The 23,750-nt window shown below is 53.7% G+C and overlaps 1 protein-coding gene across 1 annotated transcript in view; it reads right to left on the bottom strand.

The window, feature by feature from the left end:
• Dnah1 (dynein axonemal heavy chain 1) overlaps positions 1-23,750 on the bottom strand; it is a 62,855-nt gene that overhangs the window by 5,455 nt on the left and 33,650 nt on the right. Inside the window, exons 37-67 of the mRNA XM_028891217.2 lie at positions 23,445-23,599; positions 21,216-21,393; positions 20,256-20,450; positions 20,056-20,175; positions 19,659-19,817; positions 19,455-19,562; positions 18,224-18,364; positions 17,924-18,084; positions 17,313-17,470; positions 16,600-16,773; positions 15,808-15,846; positions 12,857-13,035; positions 11,594-11,824; positions 10,361-10,557; positions 9,741-9,876; positions 8,762-8,970; positions 8,501-8,672; positions 7,771-7,962; positions 7,108-7,218; positions 6,274-6,459; positions 5,784-5,975; positions 4,731-4,898; positions 4,458-4,649; positions 4,133-4,264; positions 3,550-3,675; positions 2,688-2,807; positions 2,426-2,575; positions 2,166-2,326; positions 1,394-1,619; positions 1,065-1,260; positions 605-756 (exon numbers count right to left, since the gene is read on the bottom strand). Coding sequence (XP_028747050.1) covers positions 605-756; positions 1,065-1,260; positions 1,394-1,619; positions 2,166-2,326; positions 2,426-2,575; positions 2,688-2,807; positions 3,550-3,675; positions 4,133-4,264; positions 4,458-4,649; positions 4,731-4,898; positions 5,784-5,975; positions 6,274-6,459; positions 7,108-7,218; positions 7,771-7,962; positions 8,501-8,672; positions 8,762-8,970; positions 9,741-9,876; positions 10,361-10,557; positions 11,594-11,824; positions 12,857-13,035; positions 15,808-15,846; positions 16,600-16,773; positions 17,313-17,470; positions 17,924-18,084; positions 18,224-18,364; positions 19,455-19,562; positions 19,659-19,817; positions 20,056-20,175; positions 20,256-20,450; positions 21,216-21,393; positions 23,445-23,599 — 5,016 coding nt within the window. The remainder of the gene's footprint in view (positions 1-604; positions 757-1,064; positions 1,261-1,393; positions 1,620-2,165; positions 2,327-2,425; positions 2,576-2,687; positions 2,808-3,549; positions 3,676-4,132; positions 4,265-4,457; positions 4,650-4,730; positions 4,899-5,783; positions 5,976-6,273; positions 6,460-7,107; positions 7,219-7,770; positions 7,963-8,500; positions 8,673-8,761; positions 8,971-9,740; positions 9,877-10,360; positions 10,558-11,593; positions 11,825-12,856; positions 13,036-15,807; positions 15,847-16,599; positions 16,774-17,312; positions 17,471-17,923; positions 18,085-18,223; positions 18,365-19,454; positions 19,563-19,658; positions 19,818-20,055; positions 20,176-20,255; positions 20,451-21,215; positions 21,394-23,444; positions 23,600-23,750) is intronic.

The raw sequence follows: 23,750 nt of genomic DNA, 5'->3' as shown, positions 1-23,750 counted from the left end.
GAGTGCAGGTCAAGTTGGTGCCTACACCCTGTAGACAGCTCCTTTGTGTCTCTAGGTACCTCACCCGAGAAACGGGGCTGCTCTTAGTGTCTACTCTTTTTTTTTTGTTTGTTTGTTTGTTTTATGAGACAGGGTTTCTTTGTGTAGCTTTGTGCCTTTCCTGGATCTGGCTCTGTAGATCAGGCTGGCCTCGAACTCACAAAGATCTGCCTGGCTCTGCCTCCTGAGTGCTGGGATTAAAGGCGTGCGCCGCCGCCCGGCCAAGTGTCTACTCTTCTGCCCTTTCTTGGACATGAGGTCCATGGAAGCTCCTGACTAAACTAGTATGGGAGGCTCAGGGCAGTTTGTCTCTGGGGACATTCTCTGCTCAGCAGCACATTTAAGGCTCTTAGAAGACCTGTGTTCATAGCATCATTTAGGCCATATAACCCAGAGATCCCTGGTGTGTTCAAGCAAGGACTTGTGCTTCCAAAGACCTCTGTCCCCTTTAATTGTGCTATGCCCTTTTTCCTGGCTTTCCCATAATACCAATGCTGTGCTCTCAGGCCCACAATGGGGTGACCCCCAGACAGACAGCCCCTGAGCCGTCTGCCTGCTTCTGCACCTGGTTGATCTTGCCCTCATTCATCATAATACGGACGCAGAGCAGGAAGGCGAACATCAGTTTGTGCTTCTCGAAGAGGCTGCGGCAGACATTGCTGTAGAGGCTGTAGGTTAGGTAGCGGTTGATGTTGCTGATGCGCTTCTTCAGGTTGTCTACAGGGTAGGAGAAGGTGGCAGAGCATGGGGAAATGGAAGAGATAATCTCCGGGTCTAGCCCAGCCTCGAAAGACTCCCAGCAGCTATCAGGGTAGTCTGTGCATCTCCCTGGACAGCTAGTGTTTCCAGTAAAGCGGCTCTAAGTAGGGCAGGGGTGGGAGGTGATGTCTTCTTCGGTATCATGAGTGTGTGATGTAAGAATGGACAGAGACGAGGGCTCCTAGGTGTGCTCCACCATAGAAATGTGCCCATAAGCGTTCCATCCATTTCTGAGTGGGCCTGTTGTGCCAGTGTGCCAGAGCTACCTGCCCTCTCTGAGTTGGCGATGCCCGAGAGGAAGATGTTGAGGAACCACTCGAGGGAGTACTGGTACATGGGGTCCACATTAGCCAGGTCTGACACACAGAAGAAGAGGATCTGGGTGCGGACAGCCACAGGGATGTACTCCATGCGTGTGAGGTCAATGTCCTTCTCTGTCTGCTCTGCAATCCTGACCTTAGCCTGGAGAGAGGGGCAAAGGCAAGGTGTTAGGTTCAGGGGGGCTGCAGTGAGCAGCAGGTGAAGGTAGATTGAAGCAGGGCTGGGGGGGCAAGTGTGTGTGGGGGGTCAGGTTGGTGGGAAGGCAGTTCCCAACCTGGATCTCGGCAGCCTTCATCTTGGAAGCCTCTAGCACCTTGATGAGTTCCATGTCATCTACAGGGTTACCCTCGGAGGAACTGAGACGGTACAGTATCTGGTCTTCAATGTCCTTTAGCTCTTGGCGCATCTTGGCATTACTGACAATCAGCTGGTTCTTGGCCTCTTCTAGATCAGGTCGTTCCTCGGCCACTACCTGGCCCAGTAGCTGGTCCTCTAGGCCACTACCAGGGTGGAAGACCACGCTTATAACACCCGGGGAACTCCAGGGATCAGCGTTAGCCCACACTTGGCTATCAAGAGCCCAGCACCACCACCACTGTCAGCCTCAGTCTGTGGGACTGGTGCAGGGCTATCAGTGAGACCTTGGATAGCAGGGGTCAGCCAGCTAGATCCTGAGTTCTTCTCAGGCAAAGGGGGCTATGAATGATCAAGTAAGAGAAGGAAGGTTTCAGAGTGTCTGTTTCCCCTCCCACTGCTTGTAGCTACTCAAATGGAGGCTTTGGTATGTAGCAGGCCAGTGTGTGTGTGTGTGTGAGTGTGTGTGTGTGTGTGTGTGTGTGTGTAGGGGGAATGAGGAATACTGTTAGGTGGAAATGAAGAGGGACCAGTGGAGGGTCTGGAAAACCTTGGGATGCCAGAGTACCTGGGAGGAAACTGATGGGGCTGCTAAGCAGGAAAGACGGACCTCTTGAGCCCTGCAGCTTAGGGATGGCCAAGAGATGGCCAAGGGACAGCCGACGCTTGCGTTCTCTTGGGTGGAGGCTTACCTGGGTGACAAGGTAAAGTTGATGAGCGTGAGCTTGGTGGAAATCTCTGGCGTGTAGTGAGGGTTGGGCAGCTTGGTGGTGATGTACATCCTGAAGTCCTCATGGTAGGGGATCACTGTGTCCCCCAGCTTCAGCACCGTATTCCCCTGCTGCTTGTAAGTCTGTGGTGGGCAGGGTGGGCGGGCACCGCGGTTGGCGTGAGCATGGCTCCCTGCGCAGGCCTCGTCCTTGGCTTCCCCTCCCTCCCTCGACCGGCCTACCTGCTTTAGCAGCACAGGCTCCAGGGCGGGGTCCAGCTCCTCACCCACGTTCTCTAGAAGGCACGGCTTGCCGAAGCGGATGGCGTTCTCCATGCTGCGCAGGAAGTCGCGGTCATTCAGCTTGAACACATCCAGCCCATTGTCTTTCTCCTGCAGGGGACGGAGGTGGGGTGACGGGGGCTTAGAGCTGGCCCGAGGCTCCGTCGCTGCCCTGGCAGTGGCTGGGCCTGCCCGAGGAGGCAGCCTTAGGGGGTCTGCTCACCATGTTCTTGATCCACTTGTTAGCCTGACTCTGAGGGTCAATGAAGTGGGTCCAGCGCTGGGAGAACTGATTGATGACCCCATTCTCCACTGACAGAGTGTCATTGGGGAGGCCGGCGATCTGTGGGCAGCAGACGCCATGCTGAGTCAGGGTTCTCATCTGAGCACAGCTGGCAGGGACACTAGCTACTCTCACTTCCGCTCTGGATGTAGACTTCTCTTTGTTGTGTGCTTTGGATGGGGAACATGGGGGATGGAGGTGGCAGTGTGGGTAAGGTCCTGTCTCCAGGACTCTCTTTGCTGGGCCTTTCTGTCCACGGGCCCTCTACATACTTGCTTAGTGACATCACCTGCATGGTACCCTGTCCCATTGGCCCTTCTTGCACTTGCCCATGCTTGGCCTCTCTCTTTGCCTTTTGGGCCTAGCTCAGACATGGCTTTTTTTTTTTTTTTTTTTTTTTTTTTTTTTTTTAGAAACCTCTACCATAGCCAGGCAGTGGTGGCGCACACCTTTAATCCCAGCACTCGGGACCCAGAGGCAGGCGGATCTCTGTGAGTTGGAGGCCAGGCTGGTCACAGAGGAAGTTCCAGGATGGCCAGAACCAACCTCACCCCCAAACACCCCCACCAAAAAAAAAAAAAAGAAAGAAAACAAACAAACAAACAACCCTCCCTACAGCTGCTAGCATCTGTATCACACCTGGCCTGGTTCTTTCCTCTTCTTCTCTCACCACCCTCTTCTTGCTGTACCCAGGAGGGCCGGGAGGAGGCGCCCACGAGTTGGGCTTGGGAAAGGGGAGTGGGAAGGAGGCAGGAGGCTCTAGGCCCGCCGGAAGCACACCCCGCCATCTCCTGATAGTTACCTGCCAGGAACGGATCTTCACCGGGTTTCCCAGCGTTGCAATCAGCGTGGGCTTGGAGGTGTGCGGGACATGGTGAACCGTGAGCTGCTTGACCCACTGGTCATAGAGTGTGGTGCGGTACTGGCCCTGGAGAGACGTCAAAGTTACGGCCACCACACCAGACCCACAGTGTCCTCCTCACCTCAAACCACAGCACTGCTCGGTAAAGGCGTGCAGAAGTCAGAGCTCAGATGTAGAGCTAGACATTACAGACACTCCAGACCTGCTTGGATCCACACGCCATGGACCCTTGTCTAGGAAAGCTGTCATGCCTGCAATGTCTTCCCAAAAGATGGCTGTGAGGATTAGTGGGACACACAATGAAGCATTAGAGCAGTGTCTGGCACATGTGCGAGCCTTTTCATGCTCTCAAGGGGGGCTCTTCTGACTTGTGTGCACAGCGATGGACCTGCTCAGCATCTGCATGCTACGTGAGGGAGGGAAGGAGAGGCACTCCAAAGGTCGCCCTCACAGAGGTAAGGCCTCAAAGGAGGGTCCCTCTGTGGGATGAATCTGATCAGGGGTAGGGTGGGGGGCTCTTTACCGTGAAGGGGCCCAGGTAGGCCACAAAGCCAGCAGCCACCAGCACATCACCAGAGATGTTGTCAAGCATGTTCTCCAGGTTCTCCACAGTCTCCTGCCAGCGAACCTTTTCATCTGATAGTCCATTGATGAGCTGTAAAAGCAGTCTTGTGGAGTGGACTCTGGGAGGCTGGGCTGAGGCCTGGGGCTGGCTCTGCCCACTGAGGCCCTGTCCATCCGTTGCTAAGAAGGGGATGGGGAGAGCCAACCCATAATTGTCCTACATCACCTAGTCCTTTTCTTCCCGGTGGGCCTGCCTGTGGGCTCCGTGGGAGAGGGGCATGTACCTTGTCAGCTCGGCCCAGGCGCTGCTCACACTGCTCACACTTCATTTCCAGCTCTTCCTTCTTGGCAACACACTCTCGGTACTTGGCCTGCATGGTGGCGATGCCGTCTTCCACTTCACGCAGGTGCTGCTTTGCCTCTTCCAGGATCCTCTGTGTCACTTCCAGGTCATCCTGGGCTTCCCGTAAGGCTTGCTGCAGGCGGAAAGAGGGCCTGCTCGTAGCCAGTGCCTGAGTACTGGTAGTGGCCCCCCACTAGCTCTGAATGGTCCTCACCCGTTTGGGCTCCACGGCCTTGGCCACAAAGTGGTACTTGTGCATGGCGCGCACCCACTGGCAGATCGACGTGCAGGCCTTGGACACCTTGGCAATGGCGGCTGGCTGGAACTCCTCGTTGTCAATATACGGCTGGATGGCTTTGATAACTGCCTCCCCAATGTTGTCCTGGGGTGGAAATCATGGCTCTCAGGACACTGCTTCCTCACCTCTCAGGTGCCGGAGAGCCTCCCACGCCCATGCTCTGTTCCGCCTTTGTTGGTGATGGGCCTGGGAACTGAGCTGCTGCGGGCTCTCAGAGGTCAGAGCTAAGGGCATCAGAGCTCAGGATGTGAGCCCTCCTGGACTGGGTGCCTCTCCGAGAAGGGTGTCTCTGGGCCTGCAGGTCTCTCGTTTCTCGTCTAATGGAACAGGAGGAAGGCTAAGGAAGCCCTGAGGGGTCCAGTTGCTGTGATACTGTGATGGGAGGGGGTGGCCCACGTAGGCCAGGCAACTGGCACTCAGTGAACTTCTGGACCGGAGAGGGGTTCGCTGAAGGGCTTGTGGGCTCTAGGATGACCTAACCATAGCGCAGCCCAAGAGAGCAGATACCCAGGGACACTGAAAATCCCAACTGGATAGATGTACAGAGGACCTAGAGACAGCCAGAGGGAGCTGAAGCTCAGGGAAGGAGATAATACATAACAGGAGGTGAACCTCTTGACTAGGACCAGGCCATGGAGCCTTGGAGTGACTGTGGCTGACATCCTGTAGGCACAGGAACCTGCCCTGGTCTCAGTTTCCTCACTAGACATCTGTTGGGGGTCGTGGGGGGGCTGTCACCCCACCTGACAGCTTCTTGGGGTGGGGGTGGGGGCATGGCTCTATGTCCCGTGGTCCCAGGTGCCTCTATGTCCGCCCGGGGCATGTGTGCTGCAGCCGATGGGGCGGGACAGGCAGAGGTAGACCAGAGGTCACACACAGCACCTGCAGACACTGGTGGGTCAGGTACGTCTCTAGTTCCACCCTGCTGTGCCCTACCCACTGGCTCACCCACACGCTTTGCATAGGCACCTTGTCAAACTTGAAGAGGCTTTCAAGGAAGCGGCCTGGGTCCTGCAGCAGCCCTTTGCCTGGCTCCCAGTAGTCATCCACTTTGGAGCCTGGCTTCTCTCCGGGTACCTTCTTGGGCTTGATGCCCTTCATGATGCAGACGGCTTCTATGACCAGCTTCACTCCCGGGGGTGGGCGCTGCATGGCGCGCACCTACGGGCCACGCCAAGAGGTGTAGGTGGGGAAGGACCCACCTTGCCTACCCTTGGGCAAGGTGGGTCCCACCAACCAAGCCTTCACTGCCATAGGTCCTTAGAGCCTTGGGACTTGCTGGGGGCGGCCCAAGGAAAGTGGAACAAGAAGCTAGTATCTGGCTCTCACTCCGCCCTCACTTATCGGTACACAGTCACCGAAAGGTGTGCAGAGGGTGGGCTTGGGGACACCATCAGGACCTAAGCGGACACCAGAAAGGGATAGGGCAGTGAGTGTGGGCAGGTGTCCGGCTACCCACCTCTGTCACGTCATTCTTGTTGAGGTTCCGAAGGCTGGCCAGGGCTGCATCCAGAGCCGGCAGTGCCTCATCCAGATCCTTCTGAGCATCATCAGCAATAGCTTGGGCCTTGCTGGCCTTCTCATTGGCCTTAATCTCCTCTGCTTGCACTGATTTCCGGGTTTCCTCAGCTATGGCCGTGTCCACCTGGGGATGGGAGGCAGTTAGTGGCCAGTGGCAAGGAGAGGAACATCATCCTCCCTTTCTGAGGGCTGAGATGTCCACCTTTCCCCTCTTAGTTGCAAAAGGTTGTAGAGACCTGGGAAGGTCAGGAGTTCCTATTATAGAATAGGAGTTTCTAGGTTTGGGCGTTCCAGCCCTGTAGGCCCACACGGCCATCCGTACATGATGCAGAGATGCACCTCCCCATTTCTTCAGAGAGCATTCTGTAATACCCTGACTCTGTAGAGCAGGACACTTGGATGCTGGCAGAAAGCTGTCATGCTAATAATGGTGGTGTGTGCTGGGAGGACTGGGTCCTTAACTGTAAACCCCGATTCTGTGCAGAATCTGCCCATGGTGGTCCTGCCACTCAGTCTGCGTTGTGATCATCAGCATTGCCAGGCCTGTTTGGACTCATCTGCCTTGCTCTCTGTAGGACCGCTGCCTGGGGAGTGCCTGGCTTAAAGTGTTAACAGTTCTGCCTCAGTACCTGTCAAGTAAATGGACAACTGTGACCGAGGAAAACTAAGCACACCAAGGCTGAAGGACTTGTGAGGGCCAGGGGCTAGCCATTTGATGTTTTGAGATGTTTAGATCCTCAGACGGGATCAGAGAGGAGGTGGGCATCCCAACCTTGATCTGCTCCATAGTGAGCAAGGTGTCCTTGGCAGCCTCTTCCAGCAGGGGGCGCATAATCTCCAGCTCCTCCTGCATCTTGGCCACATCCTCAGAGGTACGCAAGAGCTGAGTTAGGGGAGGGTGGGGAAAGCAAACAAAACCAAACCACAGGTCTTAAGGGGCCCAGAGAGAGGCCACGTCTGTAGGGGTCTGAGGAGTTGGCCCTGCTGGATCGCCGCCGCCGTCATTCATGGCCCCCAGGTTGCTTGGTGGTCACTAGAGGAGGATGCCTCACTCCCTGAGAAGCTATTTTTTTAAAAAAATTATTTATTTAACTTTATTTTATGTGCATTGGTGTGAGGGTGTCAGATGCCAAGGAACTAGAGTTACAGACAATTGTGAGCTGCCATGTGGGTGCCGGGAATTGAACCTGGGTCCTCTGGAAGAGCAGCGAATGCTCTTAACCTCTGAGCCATTTCTCCAGCCCTGAGAAGCTATTTTTGCCCTTCCCCTTCAGTGTTAATTTCTATTCTTTCACTGAGAAGGAAGTCACCCTTTGCGGCACTTTGGGCTCTAGTCTGAATTGCTGGGTCCCCTTGGCATCAAAGACTGCTAAGACCCGGCAGCTGGAACCACTGGGAGCCAGCCATGATCTTGAAAGGCCTTTCTCAGGCTTACCTTGTCAAGGCCACTCTTCATGCGGTTTTTGGCGGTCTTCAGTTCCATCTTCTTCTGCGCAATGAGGATAGAGAAAATATTGAGCAGCTCCAAATAGCTCTTGGGAGTCACATAATTGTGGCGGGCCAGCTCGGCCAGGTACTCGATGCATTTGGTGGCCACAGACTGGTGGATATATACGCAGACCTGAATCTGTGGAAGGAGAGACCCTGGGTGCTTGTGGGCACTTCAGCAAGGACCCACACCAGGAACCCACAAAGCCGCTGCGTCCTGGTCCTGAGGAAAGGGCTATAGCAGAACTTCTACACCTCATATTCACTGTTTCCTAAGATCCTCGCAACCTCCCGGTCAAGGTAATCCTTTCTGCAGATGAAAAGCCCAAGACCCATATTAGTCGAGAACAGTCGAGGTGTCCGTCCCTTCAGAGGCTGGGTCTGAGACAGGGAAATGCTGGGTTCATCTTAGTTCTCTGAGACTGAAGCAGACAACTCTGGCTTAGCCTGTCTGTGGTCTCTAAAGAGGGGTCAGGGGGCTCTTGGAAGAAAGAGGCATGCTAGCCATTTGTAGAACACTAGGTCACCATGTGATTCGTGGCCTCATTTCACAGGCGGGAAAAATGAGGCATGGACAGGTAATGCCATCTCACCAAAGTTTTACCTCAGTGACCTTAAGCCTCTACCTAAAGTGAGACATTCCTCCCCAAGAGACTGCTTCTCACCAAGACACCTACCAGCCCTTGAATTACTTCCTGGGAAGATTCCAGTTCTGGGATCTCGTTCAGGAACATGGTGGCCACGGATTGCAGGGCCTCTGCCGGCCACTCATTAAACCAGTCAATGGTACAGCAGTTGACCAGGGAGGGGAACTGCCTCAGGCGAGCTCGGAAGATCTCTCCAATGGGACTGAGGGAGAAGGATCCACGTGAGACCTATGGACACTGACGTCTATGATCCCCGAGGCCCCCGTGTGGCCTGGTGGTAACTGTGTGTACCTCATGCACAGCACCATGTGGATGTTGTTGCGCACACGTCCAGTATAGGCAGCCATGAGGTTGGCTTTGGTTGGCTGCAGGCCCTGTTCCTGGATGTAGGGCCTCATGGTGTTGACAATCTGATCTTGCTCATCGGCACTGTAGAGGTTGGGGATGTCACCTGAGTTCAGGACGTTGTTAATATCCTCTAGGAAAGACTCATTTTTGATCTGGAGAAGGACAAGGGGTAGGAGCTAAGCCTTTACAGAAGCCCCTGTGTACCACATTCCATGAACAGTCTTCCTGGACCTTTGTAACAGCTCCATATATAGACCTAGGCCGATGTCACTCAAGTGGTCACATAAGTCCTGGACTTGTACTCAGATCTTCCCCATTGTGGAAACTCTGAATATAACCTATGGGCTGTGGCAGGTCCCTGGGTCCTGGGTGGGGTTGTGGCATCTTCCTGATCCCCTTCCAGCTTTCCTCTAGGCCTTATTTTACTACAGGACGAAACCATGGCAACTGACAGAGGCATCCAGCCTGTGTTAGAAGGAAACCTCACTTTCTTGACTGTACGAAGGGGCTGGACAGGTCTAGGAGGGGAGGGACTTGTCTAGAGTTGGGGCGTGATCTTTGTCTTGTGAGCTCTCTACTCAGAGACCTGGAAAGAGGCATTATGCCCCCCAAAACTGGAGCTGTGGGTCCCCTTACCTCAGGAACCAACGTGTGGTCCTTGAGGTTGGAAGCCATTGGCCTGTGAGTGGTGTGCTGTAGTACCAAGGTGCTTCTTTACGCTTGGAGCATAGTGACCTCTGCCTCCCCTGAGCCCCGGGACACTGGGTTGGCTTCCTCTCTTGACCAATCCAATCATAATCCCATCTGGTGCTGGTGTGTAGGGAGTTGGGCATAGAGGACTGACCACTTACAGGACCCCACTTGGGGACACTCGGTTCGGCCCACCCCGAGCCCTGCCCGCCCACCGCCGTGGCGGTTGCACCTGGGTGTCTGAGAACAGGAAGGTGATGGGTAGGTTCTGCAGGCCAGCCTTGAGCAGGACCTTCTTGACGTCCTCACGCCACTCGGACATGCCGTAGTTCTTGGACAGCTCGATCTGGAAGCACTCATACTCAGCCCTGGAGGCAGGAGTTTGGGTCAAGGCGGGCCCGAGGCCTGAGGCCAGGCACTGATGGATGATGGGTGCTCATACCCCAGCTAGACACCTGGTTACCTGCTCCTATCCAGGATGGACTTACAGGTTCGCTCAGGTCCTGCACCCATTCTCTTATTTCCCGACCTCTGCCTACTATACCTATAGCCTAGAATCCTGTCCCTTCCGTCCCCAACCTCCATGCTCTGATTCTGATAGCACGCCCATGGATACCCCTCCCCTAGGCATCCTTCTGGGATGCTTGCCTCCAACCTCCCTCCCATAGCAGCAAAGGGTACTGTTGCTGCCTCTTCTTGGGGTCCAGGCCCCATTTGCAGTTCTTCCAGAAGCTCGTGTGCTGAGTAGGTTTATGTTGGGGGCTGCACCATTGATTCTGCCATGGTGGAAAAGCATCTATCTGTTCTAGCCAGTCTGCCGCATGCCACCCACTGCCCATCATGATCCCTTACATGTGGGAGGCAAGCCGAGTGAGGGAGCTACGGCCACTGCCACCCACACCCAACAGGAGTGCATTGCCCAGGGCCTGGCGCAGAGTCCGGCTGATGCGGCAGATATGACTCATGGCGTCCACGAAGAGGACCAGCTTCAGCTTGGCTGTGTTGATCTGGTTGTAGTCCTCCATGTACTCCTCAATCACCTGCATCATCTGGGAACAAGGAGGCGGTGGGGAATGGCAGGTTCTCCTCCATGGAAGGGTCTCCCAACCCCCTACTCCTCTCTGTTCAGACCCAGAAATGGGAGTGATTGAGCCAGTGGCAGATCTCCTCCTGAGGGCTAGAACTCAATCTCGTGCCTTGCATATCTTCAGGTGCTGACCAGCTGGCTCAGGTTGTCACTTGACCTGCTGAGAGAACCCTATGCGGATGCCAAGTCTCTGTGCTCTGGCTCTCATTGCGGACATTCTAGGATACATTGTCTCAATGCGCTTCATGAGGAATCTGTAACTCCCTCTCTTCATAAAGTCCCCAACAAATGCTTTGGGCCCATCACCTAGTGCTGCTTTCTTTGGATTCTAGTCAATTCTGCCTCGGAAGTGTTTGGGGAGCCCCTGTAGGAATCTCTCGTCACTGTTTTCTGTCAGCTCTGGCTGTAGATAGGTTCGATGGTTGGAACATTGGAGTGATGAGTGCCAGGCCCTCTTTGACGCAGAGCTGACCCTTCTTCCCACGGCTAGTTCTGAAAGGAATGCTGGCGTCCAGGAGTCAGGTCTGCCTGGCCTATGAGCACACCAGTCTGAAGCAACCCTGGGGGACCACCTGGGCAGCAGGAGAGGATGCGTATAGGGGAAACCCGCAGGTATTCCGCTGCAGCCTCACAGCTTGGAGGCCACTGATGAAAACCTCAACCCCGTCTCCCAAGGTCCTAACTGAGTTATGGCACCCAAACCCTCTGCCTCTCTGTGAGTGAGAACGGTAGCATCTCAAATGGACATGGTATGTCACAGTTTGCAGATCTGTTCCAGATGAACTCTAGGCTTGTTCTTACAGATGGGCTGCCTAGATAAACCCATAGGAAGGGGAAATGGGGACCCAGAGAAGCCAAAAGCTTATTTGACTGTCTAGTCTAGTACAGCGATTCATTAATGGTGATAGGAGAGGGCCTGGGGTCATTCACTCATCCTGTGTAGACTTCTGTACTCTCTAGGCACTACACTTGATGCACAGAGTAGAGCATCAACTCACCTTATTCTCACTGGTAATGAGCTCATAGGACTTCACATCTGAGCCTGGAGACATGAAGTCCCCATAAAGAATGGGCTGGAAGGGGCAGACTTTGATGAAGGCCACCCCCAGTTCCTCCATCTGGGTCTCGAGGAGCTGGTCAAACCAGGTGCGGTCTTCATCATTCACCAGTCGGTCACGGAACACACGGCAGTTCTCATGGTACCACAGTCGCAGCAGCTGCACCTTGTCCTGTGAGTGCCCAGGGTCAGTGCCTGCCTTGGTCCCGGGCCCTGGGTCATCATTTGAAGTCCCAGGGGGGGGGGAGATAGAGGGTAGGAACATGCTTCCTGGGACTAGCCTCCTCCCTTTGACTCAAAGCCAGAGCCACATGCATAAGCGGTTGGGAGATGTGCCTGTGGCGAACTGGAGACCAAGCCGACTGCAGAATACCGCTTGGGCCTCCTTATTCCTAGCTCCCAGTGCCCACTCGGCACCCAGCACTAGTAAGCTGGTCATGGGTATCCTAAAGACACCACTTCCCTTTATGGAAACCTCCAAACTCCAAACCTGGGAAAGACGCCTCATTCTCCCCATCCCTTCCCAACACCCCACATCTAACTGCTCAGTAAGCCCCGCCAATCTCCTTCTCTGGGTCTGGATCCACTGCCTGCTGTTCCAGCTTCCATGCCCTTCCCTCGGGGTAACCGGGCACACGAAGGAAGTTCTGGACGTTTCTCTTAACACGTTGACTATGGGCTTGGCAAAGCCAGAACCAACTTCTGTCTTATCCCCCCACCTTCCCAGGGCCAGCACACTTCCGTTCTTTAGCCGTGGCTCCCCGTGGCTCCCCGTGGCTCCCCGTTGGAGGTCTATGCTGGACCCACAGCCCTGTGCTCCCCGCCTCCTGTGTGTCCCATTGCTCACTCCTCACAGCTGCACATGTTTAGCTCTCAAAGGCACCTTGCTCACCTCTACCTACGTCTTCTCACACGTAAGGCCTCCACTAGAAATTATCCTGCCTCCTTGCCTTCTCCTGGCTTGTTCTTTGTATGGCCTCACCATGGTCACAATTTTGGACATGAGTCTGACTAACAAGATAGGCTTTAGCTGTGCTAAGTAAGGTCTGGCTCTGCCGGGCCTGACCCTTTATTTCCCAGTTTCCTCAGGGCCTAGCTAGACCAGGGCTGCGGACTATTTAGGCAGAAAGGCCGAAAATTGGGAGAGGTCTGGAGAGGATGGCAAGGGCGACCTGGGCACGGGGAGGGGCCTGGCGATCCTCACCTCAACCTTGGACGGCTCGGCCATGAGCATACCCTGGAAGACCTTGGAGAGGTCCCTCAGATTGAAGGTGTAGTGGGACTTGGCTGGAGTGGGCAGCAGCTGGGAGGTGATGGTCGCGTATATCCTGATGGTAGCTTCCACGAGGGGCTCCGTCAAGTGCACGATGTTGGGGGCCCCAGCTGTGGGGGACAGGAGAGTGGGCCGGGTCACACTGACGGCAGTGCCCCAGTGCAGCAGGTTCTACAGGTCCTAACGGGGCTCCCGTGATTCCCCAGCACCCGTTCCCTGGCCTTAGGCGTGGATGCTCCTTGTGCATCAGCCCTTTCTTAGATGTTTCCTGCTTTGCACAGCCCTACCTTAGACTGGAGATCTCTTGTTCTGTGAGCCCCAAATTTACACCCACATTCCTGATAACTGCACTGAGAGGTAGTCACAGAATTGTGGGTATCAGTGGGCTCAGTACTGGCTCTCCCTGCCTTGCCTTAATGAGTCTATGGAAGACCTGAACATGGCAGTGCTGAGTAACGTATGGGCAAGGGTCACTTAGTCTACACAGGCTTCAGGAGTGCTTGATGGTGGGTCGAGGGTGACCTGGGTCTCAGGCCCGGCACTGGGGCCTCACCACCCTCTGTGGAGTTGCAGAAGTTCTGTCTTGTGTTTCATCACTACCATACCCACGTGCTTGTTCTACGAAAAATACCCCTGTCTCCACCTGGAACTAAACTCCGAGAGTGCAAACTTGGGGTGCAGGAAGAACTCGGAAGTGGCAGAAGGAAAGGGTCAGGAGAACAAACGTATTCTCGGTGTTGAACACAGAGGTTGATCCAGACAGACACCTCTCACCCTTACCAAGCTTTGTCTCGGAAATGGATTGACAGAGAGACAGCAACCAGGTGAAAAATGCTACACGGAGACCTGCAGCAAAATCAAGGCTTGGGGAACCTCCAAGTTAGGTTTTGAAGTGATTACAGAGATGCTGTGGGGTATCACGCTGAGAAGGGAGACAGTCAAGCTGAGACCAAGAAGAGAGATTGCAGGCATGTACACTGCTGGAGAAAAGGTGTCCTGGGCAGAGGGGCCAGCAAGAACACCACCCTGGAGACGGGAAGTAAAGGACCAACAAGGAGAGGCCGAGTGGGAGACAGATGAGGGATGCGATCATGGTCAGTGTTTCCTGGCACGGTTGTGACTTGGACTATTGCTTGGCCAAGACAGTTGAGAAGAAGGACATCATATCCTTTTATTTTTGGATTTGTATATTTTTGAGACAGGAACTTGCTCAGGCTAGTCTTAAACTGGTGGGCTGAAGTGATCCTTCTACCTTAGCCTCCTACGCAGTTGGGACTATGGACAGGCACCAGCACACCCATCTTACATCAGTGTTTTTTTCTTTTTCTCTTTTTGAGACAGGGTTTCTCTGTGTAACAGCCCTGGCCATCCTGGAACTCACTCTGTAGACCAGGCTGGCCTCAGACTCACAGAGATCCACCTGCCTCTGCCACCTGAGTGCTGGGATCAAAAGCACACACCACCACTGCCTGGCTTGATCTAATGTTTAAACAGGTCCCTCTAGCTGCAAAAGGAGGACGGATCATTGGTAAGTGAACACAGAGTGAGCAGACCAGGGAAGGGGCTGGCCCAGTGATTGGGTCAATGAGGACAGGGTGGTGAGTTGATTCAGGACAGACTCTGCAGGGACAGCCAAGAGATTTTCTGACAGTTGTCATGTGGTTTGAGAGGAAGAGGATGACGGGGAAATTCTCGTCAGGAGCATCCACAAGGATGGAGCTGTCACCACCAAAGGTGGAGGGACAGAGAAGGGGACTGACAGGTCATCTGGGAGTTTGGATTTGGACAGGTTCAGTCTGAGATACACAGTTGACATCTGAGAGATGTGGAGTTAGATGTTTAGGGGAGAAATCTGAGCTGAGGGTGTGAACTTGGATCCTGATGACATAATGATGCCTTTACTTTTGAGCCAGGATGAGACCGTCGGAGGACAGCGTATTTAAGAGGGGGAAGGGGTTGGAGGTCAAAGTCTAGTCAGTCCAAGATGGGGTGCCTAGTTTGTGTTTGAAGTGCCTCCCTGCAAAAGCTTGTGGTTTGAAAGCTTGGGTCTCCGGCTGGTAGAGCCAATCCTTTGGAGATGATTGGATCACGAGCACACTCACCTCATCAACAGGCTAATGGATTGATGAATGCTCACTGAATGGGATTCATAATGAGTATGCGAAGGATGCAGGTTGGGCTGGAGGAAGAAGATTGCTTGGGCAGCATCTTTGAAGAGTATACATTGGTGCTTAGCTGGCTTTTGGGAAACTGTTCCCCGTGCGGGGTTACCTTGCCCAGCCTTTATGGGGGAGGGGGGGGGGAGGGGGGGAAGAGCTCGGTCCTATCTCAACTAGATGTGCCACGCTACGTTCAAGACCATGGGAGGCCTGCCCATTTCTGAATGGAGATGGAGGAGGAATGGGTAGATGGGAAGAGGGGGGTAGGAAGGAATTGGGGGGAACAGGAGGAGAGGAGGAGGGAAAACTGTGGTCAGTATGCAAAATAAAGAAAAAAATGTTAATTAAAAAAAAAAGAGAGGGAGAGGGATGCCTGCCCCTGCTCACGCCTGCCCCTTGGAGAAGCTGGCTTTCTTGTTTCTGTGGTTCTTTTGGACAGCCAGAGTTCACTGGATTCCTTCCTTTATCCACTCATTGTCCATTTCCTGCTACCAGTGTGACACTAACCGAGGCATGATCGATGGAATGGCTAAAGAGTGTTACAGGAGCCTGAAGCGCAGCCAGGGCCAGGGCTGACTTGGGCTCCGGCTCCATGTGACCCCAAGGAGGGCCCGCCATGGTCCTCGATCCTCGTGTTAACATACCAGCTAAAGCCAGAGTCCGGGGTTACCCCCAGATGATCCCCTTTCCCCCAACATCTCCCCAGGCCCAGGCCACACTTACGCACAGGCTCTCGGTAACTTTTCTCTCCAAGGAGTCCATCTGCAGGGTTGGGGGACAGATGCAAGGTTCAGAGTTAGGTGGTCCCTTGCGGGCCGCCTTGGCCAGCTGCATCCTGCTGGAAGCTCCTCACGCGGCTGCCTCCCCCCCCTTTCTCAGAGCAATGTGCCCCTTGCCCCAGTTGTATGTGAAGCCCCCTGGTCTATAGCATCTGGCCCATGCCCGATGGAAGGCTGACCTCCAGCACTCTCTGCCCAGCGTGGTGCCAAGGGGCACTCCATGGTGGGGTGTGCTGGGTGGGAGGTGGGCTACTGGAGAAACAGCATCCTGGGTGGACTTTCTCCAAGCCCCAGGATGGAGCAGGGCTACTCTGTCTCTTTGGTTTTTCCCGTGTTTTCCGGTTGTACAAAAGTTACAGTCATTCTGTGTGAGCTTCTGGGCAAACACCAGCACGTCTTGATGTGAGTGAATACATATACGGAGGTATGTGTCTATCACAGGTGCAGTATACAGAATTGCTGCACGGCTTTAATCTTAGGTGCTAGGTGCCATACCCTAACTCTCAAGACTTGGAGGGTAGGTATTAATGTTAGCACCCATGGCTAAAGAAACAGAGGTTTGCAGAGGTTCAGGAACTTGGCAGCTGTAACAACCGAGTAAAGGGGTAAGGCTTGGGTTGCAGTCAGCAGCTCAGGGCCTTCCTTCTGCCCAGTGCTGTCCAGCTGTCTGGTGTGACAACCAGCTTGGGGCTCTTCTGCCCTTGTCCGTGGCCTCTCCTGCCGACCCTGTACTCACCCATCCAACATCCCAGGATTGTAGAGAAGATGCGTTTCTTGCTGACTTCATCCATCTCAATGAAAGACAGGTAGTTGAAGTGGCGTGTCAGCCTTGGAGTGATAGCATTCCTGCCTCCCCCTGGGGGACCCATGGCACAGACAAAGTTGATGTCCACCAGGTTCTTGAAGGCTCCTGAGTGGGAGCAGGAAGTCAGTCAGGGGTCCACTCAGAATGACATGACTTCTGTGAGCCCCTGGCCCATGATAAGAATGTCTGTTAAAACTGGAATTTATGGTGCTGGGGAGATGGCTCAGAGGATTTGCATGCCCAGTACCCACATAAAAGCCAGGGCGTCTGAGATCCTAGTGACTCAGGAGGTAGAGACAGGGGTAGACTGGCTAGCTAGGCATACTGAATCAGCAGCAAGACCCTGCCTCAGTGAAGTCGACAGTGATCAACACGCTCAACACGACCCCCCCCCACATGTGCCCACGCTCGTGCAAACACACGCACATATCTGCATCCAAAAATGTGATTTACAGTAGTACTGATACAGAGAGAACGTTTTCACAGGCACTGAAACTTTTCTTTGACCTAAGTTCATTCCCTCCAGTTTTCGGAGGAATTAAACTATTTTTTGTGGACCCCTAAAGCGGTCTTTGCCCCGCGCCCATGGTGCTTGTCACCCAGCACCTGCGGCCCACTCCCCGCCACCCCAGGGCAGCACGCACCAATGATCTTCCGGTCGTACCAGCCACCGTGGTCCATCCACTGGCGCAGGAGCTCAATAGGTGGCTGTGCCCCGTATGTCTCCAGGGCTGGCATGTTCAGGTCGTCGATGAAGAAGATGAAGTTGCGCCCTAGGGGTGGCCCGAACACGCCCTTTCGCCTGTGGGAGGGGCTGTGTTAGCCCAGCACCCATGGGCACCGGGTCCTCGGAGAAGCTAAGGGTCAGCTGAATGGGACCTCACTAAATTTTAACCTTCTCTAAATGGCTAAACCTCGTGCCCAGCCCTCTGTCTTGGGACATTTGGGACAAGCTGACCTGTATCTGAGGTATTTAAGAAGAGCCCTACTTTCCAGAAAGGTGGATAATAGCCATCTCTGAGGCAGCCCACAGCCCTGCCTTAGCGGCCGGTAAAAGCCCCACAGAAAGACTAGGAGGATCCTGAAAGAGGCAAGGAGAGCTCTGAAAGGCAACCTAGGTCCCCTAGTGGGTTTTCTGGCTTCTGCTGCGTCATTTCAGGCAAAGCCAGGATCATAACTTGGTGGGGCGAGGTGAGCAGCTGGTTCGGTGAGGTTGGGGACATTGTGGCTGAGGAAGGAGCCAAAGGTGTCCTGCCTCTTGTCCAGCTTGCTGTCAATGAGGTCCTGGGTCTGGTTGGCTGAAGTGCGGGCTGAGAAGGTGAGGAAGTGGCTGATATATTCCAGCGGCAGGTTTCGGAGAAGTTTGTTGGAGACGGTGAGCGTCTTCCCTGTGCCTGTCGGCCCAATGCACAGCACCTGGGAGAACGGCAATCAGGAAGGCGGGGCACATGCAGGGCTGGTGCAGAGGGAGCTACCGACTTGTTGGCGTGGAAGACCAGCCATGTCCTAACCCGAGCCTTGGGTGGGCGGGGACAGGCACGATGAGGGCACTTACAGGCTTGTTATTGGTGATCAGCATGCCCAGCAGGTAGGACATCTGCATGGTGTCCATGGTGGGCACAATGATGTTGCAGTAGTTGGTGTCTGGCATCATGGTGAAGGGAGTCGAGGAGTCCATCCACTTTACCCAGGCAACCTGGAACCACATCTGGGTCAGGGTGGGTCTGAAATCCCTCCCCATTCCTCTCCTGGCTTCGGCCCCATGGCTAAGCACAGCCCGAGGATGGGGTACTGTTCTGCTGGGTCTTGGCAAGAACGTCTTGGGGAAGGGCTACTTCTGACAGAGACAGGAACTCCTGTGGTCTGCTCTTTGCATGGGATGGAAGGCGCCCAACACAAACCACCAGGAGTGGGGGTTCTCTGAACACAGCTGAGCAGGTGGGGACTCCCTGACTGCAGCTGCTGAGTGGTGGTGTCCCTGCACAAGTCAGTCCCTAGGTCTTGGCAGGAAGGTGCTCTGGGAATTGAATAACCCAGGAAGGCAAAGGCGCTCACTGTTTATTTTTAGGCCGATCAAGGAGTGGGGACACTAGAGCCCAGGGCACCGACAGCGGAATGTGGAGAGGCCACCTCACACTGTCTCCTTGCTGTCCCTGCCCCACCAGTTCCCTTACCCAGGGCCCTTGCGAAACTTCTTTGATGAAGGGCTCACTTTGGCCAAACCAACATGTCCCATGGTGGTAGTTCTGACTCTTAGACCCAAATGTACCCTGAAGTTCCACAGCAAGACTCTACATAGTGACTTCTTGTCACCTCCTCTGGGGCTCAGGGGGCCTGGCCCTGGAATAATTGTGGACCCAGAAGCTCTACTGGCTGACAGCTAAGATGGGCACACTAAAGCAGGGTACCAGGCATGCTCCTGGGCCCTTCGGGAGCTTGGTTCCGGGGAAGATGGGGACTGCTGACTAGAAAAGAGGACCAGTCTTTGGACTCATCATCAACGCAGAGGAAACATGTGTCTGGGAAGTGGGCACTCTGAAGCCTCCAAACTCCATGCCCAAGGTCAGCTCTACCACTGACTAGCTGATGGTGACTGTTTCAATTCCCATGTCTATACAGTGGACACAACAGTAAACAGCTGGTAGACTGTAAAGCTCCGGGTGGTGACAGAAACAGCCAACAGTGTCAGACCTGGTGGCTGTCAATGTGGCCTTCTCTAAGTGGCCATTATTCATCGAGGGGGTGGGGCTCTGCCCTCCCTCATTCCTGGGCAAGCCCATGGCCACCTGTTTGCCCTCCTCCTCTTCATCCTCCTCATCCTCAGTGCTGCTGATCCCAGCATCATCCAGTCTGTAATCGAACACCAGCCCGTCTTCTGGGAAATGTAGCTTCACCTGTCAGGACCCAGGGAAGCAGCCTCGTGAGCCCCGGCGGCGTGCGGCCGGCCTGGCATTGGCCTGGAGGCCTGGCCTGGTCCTGCCACTTCTCACCTGTTCTAACATCATCTTCATCCTTAGCCACTGGCTGAAGTGGAGACGGCTGTTGTAGTCCCCTGTGGCGCCTACACTCCAGACCAGAGAGAAGATGAACCAGGGTTCTATCAGCTCTGGGATATGACTCAGCTTTTCAGAGGGTATCTTTTTGATGCCCTGGGGACAAAGGGAACAGCGTTAGGCTATGTTGGTGGCAGTAGTGGGAAGCCTGAGTGGGCACATCATGTAGTTTATTTCCCTACAGCGCATTGGATGGGGTGGGCCCATGAGCTGTGGGGAGTCAATCCAGTTCCTCTAGGAAGCTGAAGGTGGAATTCACAGGCTCTTTGCGGCCAAGCTGGGAGGACAGAGGGCAAGGGGGACCAGGCCTGCAGCCCTACATTTTGGCCTGTACCTCTCTGGGGAGGAAAGGTTGGAAGAAGCACTCGAGGAGCTTCAGGAGACTCATGGTCAGGTTGCTGTTGGTTGAGGCAATCACTTCCTTCACTGTGGATCGAATGAAGGAGATGGAACTCTGTTGGGAAGAAGCATCAGGCTCTCATGGCTGGTGGTGACGATACCCTCCGACCCTTTTGGCTGGGTAGCCTCACCTACCTCCAGGAACTTGACGAAGAGGTTATGGAAATGTTCCTCATGGGACTTTATTATGGAAGGGAGACGTTTTAGCCAGCACTCAACGAATGGCATGAGCCCTAGGATGCTGGGCTCCAGGTACACCATTCCACAACGGGATACTGTGGCTGGTGAGGCCACTGCCAGGTCCTGCACTTCGAACATCATGGTCATTGCCTGGTGCCAAGATACAACATGTAAGTGGGCCAGCTACCCACCCCCAAGTGGGTAGCTGTCCGCCCATCCTGCCAGGAGGCCCTGTGGGCAGTTGTGGGGCGGAGCAGGACTGGGGTGAGGTGCAGTGATGCCTGGGTCATCATCTGAGAATGTGGCCATCCACAGAGCCCTGAGGGAGAGCCGAGGTTGGGAGTCCTGGACTTTCTGGGCAGTGTGGAGCTCCTAGAGGCCTGGGAAACCTGACAGGACACATGAGCTCTGCTTAGAGCTCCAGCCACGCACACAGGCTCACATGAACTGCCACAGGTCCTCAGGAGTCTAGTGAAGTATGCACTCTGAAATGCTCTCATACCCAGGCCATAACTGGCTTTCTCAAGAGCTGAGCTACACAGAACAAGCAGGTCCCTGTGGCCAGGTTTGTGCCACCGAGTCCCCAGCCCCTTAACACATTGCTAGAACTGAGTTAATACATAGAGCAAGAATGGGCAGACATGGCCCAAAGTGGAGTGGACCTGGGAGGCGTGAGGCAGCGTAATGTCTAGGGAACAGTAGGGCAGCTGTCACGGCCCTAGGCTTGGAACACCATAGGAAGAAGGTCTTCTGAAAGGTAGCTGCATAGGACATGGCTTAGAGGAGGGGTGCTGGGGGCTGGGCCAGCGATCCTGCCTTCCAGGCTCCTTGGTGAAGTGGGGGGTAGAGCGGCATGAGGCCTGGCCACCATGGTGTAGCTGTGGAGGAGACTGGGTGGGTAGGCATGCAGCACACCTCTGTGAGTTTGATGATCTCCCCGGAGCTGAGGCACAGCTTTTTGTTATCGTCCAGCACTGTGTTCATGTTCTCTATCCAGACGGCATCCACTGGCCCATCAAACATGTACCATTTCTTGTTGGTGTCAGCAGCAATGGCCCCGGCCCGGATGAGGGAGGAGAAAATCCCGTCTGTCCTGTAACCACCAGGGAGGAAAGAGCTGTAGGTGCCAGGAACACAGGGTGTAGGCACAAACGGCTCCCAGGGAAACCTGGTTACCCAGCTGACTCCTATCTTTTATTAGCATACATTAATTATGTTTACTAACAGGTTTCATTATATTGTCTTCATACACTGATATAATGCAGTTTTTGTTGTGTTTGTCAAGTGGTTACTGAAGTATTGGCCAATTTTGAAAAATGAAACAAAACAGAACAGGTTTCTTACTTAAAAACATTAATTTATCTTCAAGGGATACATTCCAAGACCCTCCCACCCCGACTTCGGATATCTGAAACTGTGTATAGTAAGTACATAATACTATGTACAAGCTGTTCTATCCTACATGTAAATCTATATGAGAAAGTTGATTTATAATTTAGGTATATTAACAAACAGAACAATTGTAACAGGATACTGTAATAAAAGTTTACACTATGGGGCCATAGTTAGTTAAGACAGGGTTTATTTAAATATAAGCAGTGAGACCATGAGTCAATGTGGTAACTGACTTACATGGCTAACAGGTGCTACTGGGGGGTTAGTGTATACAGCATGGACACACTGGACAAAGGACCAATTCATTTCTCATGGTGGCATGGAATGGCTCAGTACAAGATTTCTTCCCACTACTCAGAATGGTGTATAATTTAAAATGCATGAATTTTGCATTTAATAGTTACAGATTGGGATTGACCCCAGGTAAATGAATCTACAGAAAATGAAATGTCTGATGGGGTGGGGTGGGGACTGCAGGGTTCTCCTATATTTTGAATAAAAAAACTCTAAGGTCACATATAGATACAAATGTATTTACAAATTTATGACCTGTCTATTGATTTCTTTAACGGTATCTTTAATTTTTTTTGTATATTACTTGCATATAATGTATTGAGATCATTGGTTCTCATCTTTTTTAACTCTACCATATCTTCACTCATTAAAAAACCACAATAGGAAAAACGGAGGTTTTTAGTGTAACATGGTATAATGAGAACATTTTATATCCCTCTCTGCTGAGTTCCCATGGAAGTCACATTAAATGAAAGTAAATGGTGGTGTCCCAATGGGAGAGGCTCCAGCAGAGGCAGAGGCACATTTAGTTCTGGAAGGTGGGAAGAGCTGGAGAAGGGCCCAGTTTTGTTTCAGAATCTAAGAAAGGCTCAGCTTCCAGAAGTTTCATATGCCAGGGAAAGTCTCTGCCTGGTTCCCGATAGTCTCCTAGGCTCCACATGCGCACTTCCCCATAAAGTCAGCAATTGTAACCAGCCTGCTAAGTCCGTTTAGACAAGCCCTCACCCGACACACTTACCCTCCTCAACACCTGTTCGGGTTCCCCATTCCCCTCCAGGTGAGGTCTGACCACTTGGCCCTCTTAGAAACCTTCTACCCACTGGTGTCCACCCGGCCCCACTGGCCTGTGCTGTGTTTGGAGTTGAGCACATTCCGCTCCTTACCCTGAGACCCTGCTCCAGCAGATCCTATACTTGTGGTCATGCTCCTGAATAAAGTCTTCGTTAGCATGCTTGGAAAGATATAGTTAACTTTTTTCTTCAATGGGACATTTTCCTGGGCTCACCCATGGACCCCACCACCGCTCCCATGAGTCTGGAGTAGGCATGGGAAAGACCACTACACAGCAATGGGAAAAGTAGAGCAGGTCCGTACTGGAAAAGGAAGGTGACTCTCTCATTAGCGCCCACCACTTACTGGGCTCATGGTGCACCACCACTAAGAAGGTACTTCCAGCAGGAGAGGGGTGGCTTTGGAGAAATAGAATAGGGTTTTTTGTTTTGTTTTTGTTGCTGTTGTTTGTGTTGTTGTTCATGTGTTAGGTTCCTTTCCTTGCCACGGTCACACTGCCATTATTGTCATCACAGTGCAAAGGATGTAACAGAGGAAAGTCACCCGGGAGGAAGTGGAGTGCTGGCTATTATAACCCCAGGCTTTCTGCCCAGAGCTCCAATTCCCAACTGCCGCTGCAGGCAGCCCGAGAGTGCAGTCTGCAGCAACTCGAGGGCCACTCACCACTCATGGGTGAGCAGGTCAAATTCCCCGTAGAGCTGGCCCATCGTGATGGACTTGGGGTTGAGCACGTAGTAGTTGACAGCTTCGTACACACCACCGCTGATGGATGGCTGCCCTTTCAGCATCGTCATGGCAGCGGCCAGGACTCTGTAACACTGTGGAGGGAGTCACCGCCAGAGAGTGAAACCTCCTGGCTTCTCAGAGGGCAGGGGTGGATGCAGCGGGCTGGGGGCTACAGGAAGTGGGGAGCAGTGGGGTGCAGGTGCCCACGACCCCCACCGCCACCCCCCAGGGCCCTGCGCTTGC

Source organism: Peromyscus leucopus, chromosome 9 (assembly GCF_004664715.2).
Source record: "Peromyscus leucopus breed LL Stock chromosome 9, UCI_PerLeu_2.1, whole genome shotgun sequence".
Taxonomy (NCBI): domain Eukaryota; kingdom Metazoa; phylum Chordata; class Mammalia; order Rodentia; family Cricetidae; genus Peromyscus; species Peromyscus leucopus.
The sequence above is the reverse complement of the archived record's forward strand: the minus strand, read 5'-3'. Positions and strand labels throughout refer to the sequence as shown.